Genomic DNA, 13,133 nt, shown 5'->3' with positions numbered 1-13,133 from the left:
AGGTGGTAATAAGGATAACAAGGAGGTTTTAGCAGAAATTTTATCTTTATTGCAGAAACTAGTGTAGTCATAGCGCCTATATAGTTTAGATTATTTTCTTTAAGCAAAATAATTTTATATTTTATTTCTACTCTATAAGCCTGATTGGTGTTCCAATCTGAGGATATCCGTCACCCTTTTATCTGATTCCACCATCTGTTTATCCGAAATCTGTCATCCAGAATATCCGCATAAGTATCATTTGGATCATCCAGATTACAGTCGTCCCCTCTATAGTCACACCTCTTGGGACCACACAACGTGACTATAGAGAGGTGTGCTTTATATGAGACTTTTACAATATAGTCACATATATATAAAATTTTTGTATTAGCGTGACTATAAATTTTTTTTTTATTTGTTATTTTTATATAATAATCTTTATTTTAAAATTAAATATAATTATATAACATGATAAAAATAAAGCACGTTGCCTTCTAATATGTATATCAAATCCGATTTTATTATTTTACGCTATTATAACTATTATAACTATTATAACTAATAAAAGTATTACATCTCGCAATTATTAAAAATTATATTAATGTTATTTACCTATCAAAAAAACCATCAAGTGTACTTTGCTTTTTTGCATTGATCTCTCTAACTCTAATTACTCGTAAGTATTTTCTAAAAATACGCAAATCACCAATATTAAACTCGGAATCTTCTTGTTGTTCAAAATAATTAACAAAAGTTTCCAACCCATTAATTGCTTTTTTCACTGATATCAGAGGAATTTCTTCATTTTCGTCATCATCTTCACTTTCTTCTACTTGATTTTCTTCATTTCGCACCATATCAATAATTTGCTCTTCAGTAAGGTGCTCTTCAGTTGGAATTTCACGATCAAGCAACTGAAAATATTCCAATACATCAGCAGTTTCTTCCGGCAAATTAATAAGAAGATTTTCAAGTTCATCATCATCTAAATCTTCTTCATCCGTATTATCATCATCACAAGATGGTATATACTGCTTTTGATCCAACAATTTTGAATTGTTGTTGGAGTGACATTATTCCATGATTCAGCAATATAATCAATTGCCTCCTTAATGTTTAACTTATTTCTAAATAAAATAATAAATTAATAACATTAATAGAAAAATAATGTTAATTTTTTAAACTTACTTAACATGATCAACTCCAGAATCAAACTGCCGAATTAAATGTCTACAAAATTCTTGTTTATATTTAGCTTTAAAACTATGGATAATACCTGCATCCATAGGTTGGAGATGAGCGGTTGTATTTGGTGGAAGATAAACAAGCTCAATATTAGTAAGATCAACAGCAGGTTTTTCTTTTTTCTTTTGTTTTTTAGATTCTTGTTCGTCATCAGATTCTGAAATTTCTTCATCATCCATATCATCATTTTTTTTAAATCTTTTTGGATTAAAGTGGGATCCTGCATTATCAATAAGAAGTAAAACTCTTCTATCCATTGTGCGAAAGTAATAGTCAAGGTGTTTAAGCCATTCAATGAAAATATCAGATCTCATCCATGCTTTTGAATTGGCTCGATAAATGACTGGAAGAGTTGACTTGTTGAGATTTTTAAAACATCGGGGATTTAATGATTTTCCAATTACCAAAGGACGAATTTTATGAGATCCTGTAACATTAGCACAAAATAAAACAGAAACTCGGCTTTTGTCCTACAGAAAATAATTATTTTGTCAAAAAGTGATTACAGAAAAATAAAAAACATTTAAAGAGTTATTTTAACGAAAAATTATTACAATAAAAATTACCATTTTACGCCCCGCAACTGCACCAGTACTCAATGTTTGGTTTGGCTCCATTCGGAAAAAAAGCCCAGTTTCATCTGCATTATAAATATCTTCCTTGTCATACTTAGCTAAAAGTGCACGAAGACGTACACGTTCTTCTGGAAGAGTTTCTATAGGGGCACTATTAGCCTCACCTGAAAACTTAACTCTTTGAAGTCCATTCCGTTTTTTGAATCTGTACACCCAACCATTAGTAAATTTTATTTGATTTTCTCCAATATTTAACATTTGTGCAAGTTCTATTCCTTTTTGTTGTAAAATCATATCAGTTAAAGGAAGTCCAGCGGTCGCTGCTTGTGCTGTCCAAATTTGCAAGCGCCTTATCAAGTTCTGGATACTGAACTGAGCGATGACGAAATGTACATGCAGTCTGTGAAGTTGAAAGAACTGCCATCCACTTTTCACGATTTTGCCATATTTTTGATACAGTTGATCTATCAATGTTTAATTCATTATATTTTGTATTAAAGTAAAGTGCAACTTCTTCCTGTTTCACATTACTATTTGCCATTATATATTCACATATTTCTTTTTTTATTTCATTACTAATGGCAGAACGAATTCTCCTTGCTTTTTGTAAACGTATAGGTGGCATTATATTAGATATAAAAAAAAGTGAAAAAGATAGTTTTTGTAAAAGGATGAATTTATGTAATGAAAAAAGTTTGAAATCGAAAAATAAAACATTTTCAAATAAAAATTGTAAAGAAAAAGTTCGAAACATGTGGTGATTATCAACTTAAAAGGAAAATTCATTTTATGCACAAAACGCGCGATATATTTTCCGAATACATTGTTAATCACGTGATATGACTATATAAGGGGAAATTTTCGTATGTTAATTATTATATCGGGGATAACTATTAGTGTGATAGTAGTATAATCGATTTGTGTACAAAAGGGGCATTTTAATATTTAAAAAAACGGGACTTGACAATGATATGACTAAATAGGGGGTGTTCTTATATAGGGGGTGACTATAGAGGGGGACGACTGTATTCTTAAGGATTATCCGGATTATCCGTTAATACCATTAAAATTTGTATATGATATAATTCCAGCCGGCATTAACTGATCGGCACCGGAATTTCCTTTTTTGGATCCTTGTACAACAAGAGTTCCATTTTCGCAGAAATCAAAATTTCCTTTTTCGGAAATTTGTGTAACGACACGTGATTTGACGGGATCCGAATCATTATAAATTAAATTTTGTCAGATATCTGTCAGATGAATCCGTTAGTTATTATCCATCATCTGAGAAATCTGATCTGTTATTATCCATCATCCGTGTGATCCGATCTGTTAACTTATCCGTTATTCGTATAATTGCCAATATCCGGATATCCGTCAAAAAATCTGGATAGCGGCTAATCGGATTGGAACACTAAGCCCGATGCTTTAGAGAGGTTTATCCCAATTGATTCCCTTTTTTTTATTTACCCAGTGCGTATGGGCAAACCTACATGGCAAAGTTTTATCTAGGGTGCTCCACTCTTTAACGGAGGGTAAGGTTTTGTGCAATAATTTGTACGGAATTAAAACCACAGTACCAGCAATAATGTAGATTCTTTTCAATGTATTGGTGTCTTCTATTGTTCATTTGTCATTGGTTACTTCTTTCATAAAATAAATAACTCTTTCTTGAAAAACATTTTTACGAAAATTTCTGTGTAATAATTTTTTTTAAAAAATTATCCCCTTTATTAAATTTTTTATTACAAATAAACAAAATGAATATGGATAAAAGTAAAATGCAGATAGAATAAACTCTAGAGTTTGTTGCTGAATATAATGTTTTATTCCATGAGAACTTAACATGCCACCTAAGTTCTTTTATTCCTCAAGAACTTATTTGAAAAAAATACGTCAAAGTCTGTAGATAAAGTCCAGCTATTGATAGAGAAGTTTGGTGATGCTGCCAACCTTGCAAACTTCACCTCACAAGCTTAAGCTACAAATATACAACCTACCACCCTTTCGCTAATATTTTCTATAGCACTCTATGTGTCGTCCAGGTTTTGGTAAACTTTTGTGACCAAGTACTACATGACGTTTGGTGATATGGGTAATGTCACATACGATGAAAGTGTTACAGATGATGGATTAGATGAGTCATCTGAAGATGAGCCTGATGAAGATGAAGATAATATAAATTTAGGTGTGGAAATGACCCCTGTTGATCAAACTGTGACACCCGAAACTTTCTGGAAAAAAGATAAACAAAAGGCATATGTTATAGCAGATAAACAAGTCAAACACCAATTAATAATGGCAAATTCTAGTGCAAAAACATTAGCCAAAAATCCCAAAAAAAATAAGAAATTATCTGAACCCGAGGCCACTCAAATACTGACAGGATACAAAGCTATCGGAGATGAGCAGGAGTGAATTCGAGACATAATAGCTTACAATATCCCATATACCTGAGACCTGCAGAAAATTTTAGCAGAGTTAAAACTTTGGGGCAATACTATCAAGTGTTCGGTTAAACACCAGCACAAGTATTAGACTCTTAGAGTCAAGATAGCACTATCCTCAGTTGCCCTTCCCCAGTTTAATAAATTTTGGACAACAGACCTAGGAGGTATACCTGTGAGATGGTTCCCCGCAAGTTGGACTTTACAAGAAAGAAAACAATGTGAAAAGTTTCAAGCCATGGTTTATGACATTTCAGAAGAAATGATGATGGCTACCTTGTGGCAAGTCCGTAAACCATGTGAATTTCTTCAAACAAGCAAAGGAAGGAGAAAACTAGTAGCATATTTTGAGAATTGGAAAACCACACTCAGGGTCTTAGATAAACTGCCAGTTACCTCACCATCAGGTAAGGAGTTGACACTTCATTCCTAACTTGAAGAAAGCACATAAGAAACTGAAGACTAAAAATACCTTGGACGAAAAGAAATCTGGTAAAACAGGTTATACTTTGGTAAGTAATCAGTCTAAGAAGAAAGATAAACAATAATCTTTGACAAAAGCTTCTAAAAATAATAATGAGTTGAAGAACCCAACCATTCAGAAGAAGGTAAAGAAATCCCCGAAGAATGGTGGAGGTGGTATTGTCTTTATTATGGAAACTGACATAGTCATAGTGACGAAATAGTTTAGATTATTTATAATTTGATTCCCTTTTTTTTCACCCAGTGCGTATGGGCAAACCTACATGGTGGAGTTTCATCTAGGGGTGCTCCACTCTTTCCTTAGTACTAACAGTAGTGTAGATTCTTTTCAATGTACTGGCGTTTCCTATTGTTCATTTGTCATTGGTTACTTCTCTCTGAAATAAAATAAAAATAGGTTTTACTATTACTATTATTATTTGATGGTAGTGATCTGCAGTTCCCAGAGAACATATCTTTGCAGACAAAGCATTCTGAATTATTTCTAGATTGGCTATTATTATTATTGTTATTATTTGGTTGATTTAGACTCTATGATGATTCCTTCACTAATTTTTTGTTCAATCATCATCTTACAAAATTATAGACCCCACTGATAGGTAAATAGAAAAAGTTTAAGATCCGAATTTGTTGTGCTAGTAAATGATTCCTGCTTGAACTAACCTAGCAATGTATCAGTTTGCTTATTCTATAAATTATTGTATGGAGATTATTGCAATATATTCTTCAATTATTTCCCCTTACTTCTGTTTTCTGTTTTGCAATTGATGTTTTTACTGGCTAATCCTAAAAAGATTACAAAAATGGTTTTTAAATAAATTCCATAATATAATGGTTTGGCAATTATACCAAGTTATTAGATAGTGCTATCCCTTTTAAATATGATTCTACTAAAGTAATTGTACTGACTCTATCAGCTTTATAAGTAAGCTCAGCTAAAGTTTTTAAAAACTGGAAAATCAACTAATTTGGATTCTCTTGGTTTTATACCCTTTGCATAGGATTTTTATACTTACTGAAAAAATTGCATTATAATCTTATTTTGTTCATTTTTGGTAAGAAGAGTTTGTTGTTTTTCAGGTAAGCCTCATCTTATATGTTATTATTAGACAAATCAAGAAGGTCATATCAAGGGGTTTTCAAAGTTGATATTCTAATACTAGGAAAACTAAAAAAATTCTGAAATGGTCTTATACTTACAAATGGCTTGAAATTTGATAATGACCTAGTACCTGAATATAGCTTTTTAAGTATGATTTCTTGTGATGCTATACTTTCTGTTTTCTCTTTTTCTTCTTCTTCATTTTGTTAGTTTTGCCATTAAACTCAGTCTCTCAAACTTTTGACATTACTATTTGTCCTCTTTTGATTTTCTTTACCTGACATATTGCTTGTATTACTGGTTGAATCTGATGCTTTGTTTGAATAATAAGCTTCCCAATTATTAAAATAATCTGTAACTTTCCAATAAAAAAATTGTATTGTCTTAACTAATATACCAATTCTTCAGGCTCTTGAAATTTGTTCTTGAAAATTTAATTCTAATTATATTTTCTTTTCTTTATGCCGTTCTTTAACTCCTTTCTCTTCAACATTATATGACACGTTTTGTTTTTAACTTGCTTTTATTTGTGGTGAGTATTTTTTTTATTCTTTAATCTTTAGGTTCTTGCTTATTTTACTCTTTGACTTAATATGTTTTACTTTTCTGTACCAAATTTTACTTTTTGGCTTTATAGGTTTCATCATCATTCATTCTTTAACTTTTTACATGAGTTTCATTCTTTATTCTTATAGCTTTGTTCGTTTGTATATAGAATATGGCTGAGCCCTGTAGGGGCCAAGTAGGTACTGTGAGGCCTGTGGCCAAGATGGAGAAGCATAGCGATGACACACCCAACCTGATGACAGTGAGTATTTTCAAGGAGAGAAAGCAGATTTTTGTTTGCTTTGTTATTGTCATATATTTTTTTGTGTATATGTACCATAATTACTAGTCCTGTTAAAATTAAATAGAGTATTAATTTAATAATTAATAAACTTTAATTAAATGTTTTTAAACCATTATAGTACAAAAAAAAATTGCAAATAAAAGTGTTGCAAATTTTTAACAAAATTAACCACCATTTTATAGGCATTCCACCTGCAGCCACAGCATAAGAGGCTATAGACATTATTAATGAAAGAGTTATAGGTTGTATATTTGTGGCCTTGGACTGTTCTGCAAAATATTTTGGGTCAGAACCTTCACTGAAAGTAGTCGTTAGGAGGGTAGCTTTGTCTAAAGTACTGTCACTAGACTTAGAAAACATTGTCTGTAGAAACCTGTTTTCTATAAAAGTTGCTAAAGCCGTTTAGGCACTGTCAAAAAATATTTCAAACATAGTGTCAGCTATTAGGGAGTAAACTCCTTTGATAAAAGGTGAAACTTCGGTCTTTCTGGACATTTTAATAAAAATTTTATAATAAAATAACAAATTTTAAAAAAAAATTTTTGCAAAAATTTTCATAAAAATGTGTATTCAGGAAAGAGTTGTTCTAAAAGGGTGAATTTATTTTATTTTATTTTATTTTATGTGAAGCCGGCAGAGCACGACCTAAACGATTCCTACCATCGAATTCCAGAGGAGCTGGAACCCAACCCGAACTTCTTGAAAATAAAAGACCTGCACTACTACCACTACCGATAATAATCCAGGCGGACACACTGGGTAAAAAATAGGGGGGAAAAAAAGTGGAGAGGACAAGTCCTTTTTCCAAGAAATTGTGGTGCGAACACATAAATCTATTCTATCCTAAAAAATAATACAATTCTGAAATTTGTAAAACCGCTAATTAAAGCGTAGGTTAAACTAGTTTCTGTAATAAAGTTAAAATCTCTGCTAACAGGTGTTTCTCCTCCTGGTTATTATTTTTTGGGACTTTATTCGAGGATGTAGGTTTATCCTTCTTCTTAGGCTGTTTACTTTCCAAAATTTTATCAGACTTACCTGATATCTTCGTATTCGGTGTATTTTTAGCCTTCGGTTTGTTTTGTGCTTTCTTCAAGGTAGGGATGGAGTGTCAACACCATTTCAACTCCTTACCATTAGGTATGAAAAACTGTGGCGTATCTAAGGCCCTTAGTGTGGTCTCCCAATTCTCGAAATAGGCCACAAGTTTTTTCCTTCCTTTACTTGTTTGAATTATTTTAAATGAGCTAGCACATGGTTTACGGTCCATCCACAAGGTAGCCATTGTCATATCCTCTGGAATGTCATGAATGACGGCTTGGAACTTTTCACGTTGTTTTCTTTCTCGTAAAGTCCAACTCACAGGAACCATCTAACGGGTATACCTCCCAGGTCTGTCGTCCAATATTTATTAAACTGGGGAAGGGCAAAAGAGGAAAGTGCTGTCTTGACTCAAAGAGTCTGATACTTATGTTGCCATTTAACGGAACATTTAATAGCGTTCCCCAAAGTTTTAACTCTGCTAAAATTTTCTGCAGGTCCCAGGTATACGGGATATTGTAAACTATTATGTCTCAGATTCGCTCTTGCTCCTTTTCGACAGTTTCGTATCCTGTCAGTATCTGTGTAGCTTCCAGTTCGGATGATTTCTTTCCCTTATGGGAATTTTTGGCTGATGTTTTCACATCAGGTTTTGCCTTTGTTGATTGGTTCGCGACTTGTTTATCATCTGTAACACGCGCCTTTTATTTATCTTTTTTCTGGAAGTTTTCGGTATTACAGTTTGATCAACAGGGGGCATTACTATATCAGGCATTGATGGAAGCTTGATAGGTACCAGATCTGGTGGGCGTTGAAATCCTTGGCGTATTAGATCATCTACATCTTGCTCAAGAAAAGGTGACGCATCCATTAGGTAATCATCAGTATTCTGAGAATTATCGTCATCGTCATCATCAGCATAGAGCACTATAGAAAATATTAGCGAAAGCAGACTGGGTTGCATATTCGTAGCTGGTACTTGTGAAGCGAAGTTCGCAGGGTTGGCTGAGTCGCCAATGCTCTCTATCAGTATCTGGACTTTGTCCTTAGATACTGAGAGGTTCTTTTCAAATAAGTCCTTGAGGAAACCGTCCTGTACAAAAGAACTTAAGTGATATGTAACGGTGTGAAAATATTGTTCGTTAAATTTGGAAATGAAGTCTAAAGCTTCTTCGTTTGTTCGGCTCTTATCCATAGACATTTTTATATTTATATAATAAAATTTAATAAAGGGGATTATTTTTTAAAAAAAATTATTACGCAAAAATTTTTGTAAAAAATGTATTTGGGAAAGAGTTTTATTTTCAAAAGGGTGAATTTATTCCTCACCCCAGGTGAGACCAATTATTCCTCACCCTGTCATGTGATATATATAATTATTATAATATACAAATAAAATTAAATAAAAACATTAATTGTCTACACAGATACTGACAGGATATGAAGCTGTTGGAGAGGAGCTTGAGCGAATCCGAGATATTATAGTTTACGATATCCCGTATACCTGGAACCTGCAGAAAATAATAGCAGAGTTAAAATTTTGGGGTAATACTATCAAGTGTTCCGTTAAACGTCAACACAAGTATCAGACTCTTAGAGTCAAGATAGCACTATCCTCATTTGTCCTTCCCCAGTTTAATAAATATTGGAAGACAGATCTGGGAGGTATACCCGTTAGATGGTTCCCTGCAAGTTGGACTTTACGAGAAAGAAAACAATGTGAAAAGTTCCAAGCCGTTATTCATGACATTCCGGAGGATATGACGATGGCTACCTTGTGGATGGACCGTAAACCATGTGAATTTTTAATGAAGTGCGGTGCTAGCTCATTTAAAGTAATTCAAACAAGTAAAGGAAGGAGGAAACTTGTGGCCTATTTCGAGAATTGGGAGACCACACTAAGGGCCTTAGATACGCCACAGTTTTTTGTACCCGATGGTAAGGAGTTGAAATGGTGTCGACACTCCATCCCACCTTGAAGAAAGCACAAAATAAACCGAAGGCTAAAAATACACCGAATCTGAAAAAATCAGGTAAGTCTGATAAGAATTTGGAAAGTAAACAGCCTAAGAAGAAGGATAAACCTACATCCTCGAAGATAGTCCCAAAAAATAATAACCAGGAGGAGAAAAACCTGAAGAATCAGAAGAAGGCAAAGAATACCTCGAAGATTAAGGGTGGTAATAAAGATAACAAGGCGGTTTTAGCAGAAATTTTAACTTTATTACAGAGACTAGTTTAGCCTATGCTTTTATTAGCGGTTTTACGAATTTCAGAATTGTATTATTATTTTTTAGGATAGAATAGGTTTATGTGTAGTGCCACAATTTCTTGGAAAGGAGACTTGTCCTCTCCACTTTTTTTTTTATTATTCCCAGTGTGTTTGCCTGGACCTTTATCAGACGGGGTAGTGGTACAGGTCTTTTTTTTTAAGAAGTTAGGATCGGGTGCCAGCTCCTCTGGTCTTCGATGGTGGGTTCTAAGTAGATCAGTAACTCTCGATAGATTGTTCATATCTTTTTGTATACCTCGCCAACTTCACATAAAATAAAATAAATAAATAAATAAAATAAAAACATTAATTGTAAAAGCAAATAATTTTTATTTTATCCTAAAGACGCAGGTTCAATTCCTGCACTGTGCCTTTTAATTTTTTATTTTGTTATTTGTGTCATACGTGCTATTTGATTGTTGTATATAAAATGACTACTTTGAAGGACAAGTGCTATGATAATGTCCATTTCCTCCACATAAACCACACTTGTGGCCCCATCAGTTGCTTCACTTTTACCTTTACTTTTCAATTTAGTGGATGATTTAAAATGTTTTCCAGGTGGTTTTCCCTTTGGTTGATGTTTTAATGGATCTAAAACTTGATTAGATTCAATTAGTACTCCATTTGGCCTACAAATAACTTGATTGTCATTTTCTGCTAATCGATTTGTGATTCCGCCTGAATGTTTTTCCTTTCATTATACTCTTTTATAGGTTTGATTAATTCTTCATCATCATCACAAATTGCAAACTGAATGGCTTTTTTTGCTTCACCCATTAAAATGCCATATTTCAGTTGTTTTCGCATTATTTGTTTGGAGTATTCTTCTGAAAGATCATTTATAGTATACTTTCTGGTAAATTTAAAGGTGCTACTATGATTAAAATTTCTGTTGCCTATAACCTTTTCATTAAAATAACCCTTACTTGAACTAATATATTCATCTTTATACCAACGGCAAGGTATCAATATTAGATGAAAACGTGCTTTGGATGATTCAACAAATACTTTAAAAAAATGCTGACACACAATACCATGAGTGATGAGCATAAAACAAGTACATAAATACTCACCGGTACTAAGAAGAATAACAAATTGGTAGGTCTTTGGATAATTATATCTAGAAATCTTTCATATCTCAATAATATCATCAATATTAACCGTTGCCATTAGCAATTGCAAGTCCAGTTCCCTATCTTTATCTATTTTGGCAAAAGTTTCAGCAGAGTCTTCTCCATCAAAGATTGGCTCAAATGAATTATCATCCAATGTTGGAGCTTCTGCAATTGATACTTGACGCATAAAATAACACACAGATTGGCACATCTGTTTAGCCCAAAAATGTGTGGGGGATAGATGGCAAACGTCATGCCTTGCTGTCAATAACATTTGGGCTTAATGGCTCCCAACCTGACCTGGTTCCCCCAACCTAGACAGGTCATTGTTGCATCTTCCTTACTGCGCTAGAATTGAAACTGAATGGAATTATATCTATAATCAATATATAACACAACAATTATGTGCAATTATTTAATATTAACATATTATTAACCAGTTATATATCGATGATAGAGATATGAAATTATTACCATTCAATTATTAATGATGAGAGGATTCCAAAGAGCTATAATTCATCCTTATAGGATCACTAGATGGTGAGAAATCACACATTTACAAATATAACAAATTATAACTAAATTTGAGCTAAAATTATTTGAAGATTTTTAATCCAAAAGTAATGTAAATGATGGCTTAAAATTACAAAAATTTAATATAACAATATTTTTGTCATAGCACCATTAATTACAAAATTTTTTCTTTAGCAACGTCAGATTCCAGCCCTAACCCTTAATAATGCATAGATGTTGAATTTGCCCAAAGATACAACAGTTACAAAGACTATATTAAAATTTTATTATATTTTTTAAACATTTCAAACATTTTTATTTAAAAAAATTTTGATAAATTTGCACGAAAAAATTATTTAAGAAATAATTAATTTCTATAATAGTTTCCCAATATATATTAGTACTTTTCACTGGTTCTGAGGCGAATTACGAATTAAATCAACACAATTTGTTAAAACTTATAATTATAACTATTAATTAATTTTCAATTAATTTGCTCTATCTTAAATTATGAGTTTAATCTAATTTTGATTGAATTCAAATGTGAGTTATATATGTGATGTCTATAGTATTTTAGATCGTGTATTTATTGATCACTTTACTTGACCATGTTTGGTCACTGATCTGAAAGACATTATGTCTAAAGCTGTTAACCATTTTCAAAATTATGTCAGTAAACCTTCTTCTTTACCTGTTCAATCTATGATTCTTTATTGGACCTACCTTTTATGGAAAAATAGCAAGTACACACGCTTTCTCTTTATTATTAACTCTGATATATTCTTACTTTAATTCTGCCAATATTTCTGATTTATGGTGGTATGCTATGGTCTTTCCTAAAATGGCAACTCAAAAATACTAGACCTATTACTTTACTTGAAGTAATCTGAAAGACTATTGCAAAACTTTTGTATAATCGTTTTGCTTCACTTTTAACTCAACATCATGTGTTACAAAGTAGTAATTTTGCTGGTTTACCTGGTGGTTCTTGTTGTGATCCTATCATTATATTGGAGTTATTATTTATTTATTTATGATTCAGTAATTAACAATAATCCTTTATGGATTCTTTTTCAAGATATATTAAAGCCTTTGATTCTGTAGATCTCACCCTATGAAAAATTTTTATACTTAAAATACTCTTAAAATATACTTTTAATGTACTTGATTTTTGCCCAAATACTTAAATCAGTGTTGGCATTTGGCCGCGGCCAAGAATTTTTTTGGCCGATTTGGCCAGCCAAAATGGCAAAATGGCCAATGGCCAACCCTGGCCAAATATTGGCCAAATAACAAAATACTAATACTTTATTAAGCATTTGGCTGCGGCCAAAGATTTTTTTGGCCAGTTTGGCCAACCCTGGCCAAACGGCCAAGTGCCAACACTGATTTAAATTATACTTAAAATATACTTAAATTAGAATTTAAGTACAATATAAGAAAAAACTAAAAACTCTTTCCTGAAAACATCTTTTATGAAAAATTTCTGCATAATAATTTTTTTA

The 13,133-nt window shown here is 32.4% G+C and overlaps 2 protein-coding genes across 2 annotated transcripts; both read right to left on the bottom strand.

Moving 5' to 3' along the window:
• Nucleotides 1–10,379: 10,379 nt before the first annotated feature.
• Nucleotides 10,380–10,807, bottom strand: OCT59_005243 (uncharacterized protein; the record flags this gene model as incomplete). Its single annotated transcript, XM_025324502.2, has 2 exons — nucleotides 10,380–10,629; nucleotides 10,704–10,807. The coding sequence occupies 2 exons, from the start codon at nucleotides 10,805–10,807 to the stop codon at nucleotides 10,380–10,382; spliced, it is 354 nt and encodes a 117-aa protein (XP_025185925.2).
• Nucleotides 10,808–11,131: 324 nt separating this feature from the next.
• On the bottom strand, nucleotides 11,132–11,389 carry OCT59_005242 (uncharacterized protein; the record flags this gene model as incomplete). The annotated part of the gene is made up of 1 exon (XM_066138241.1): nucleotides 11,132–11,389. The coding sequence occupies one exon, from the start codon at nucleotides 11,387–11,389 to the stop codon at nucleotides 11,132–11,134; it is 258 nt and encodes an 85-aa protein (XP_065997402.1).
• Nucleotides 11,390–13,133: the final 1,744 nt, after the last annotated feature.

The sequence above is a fragment of the Rhizophagus irregularis genome, chromosome 13 (assembly GCF_026210795.1).
Source record: "Rhizophagus irregularis chromosome 13, complete sequence".
Lineage (NCBI taxonomy): Eukaryota > Fungi > Glomeromycota > Glomeromycetes > Glomerales > Glomeraceae > Rhizophagus > Rhizophagus irregularis.
This window is presented reverse-complemented; position numbering and strand designations above follow the sequence as displayed.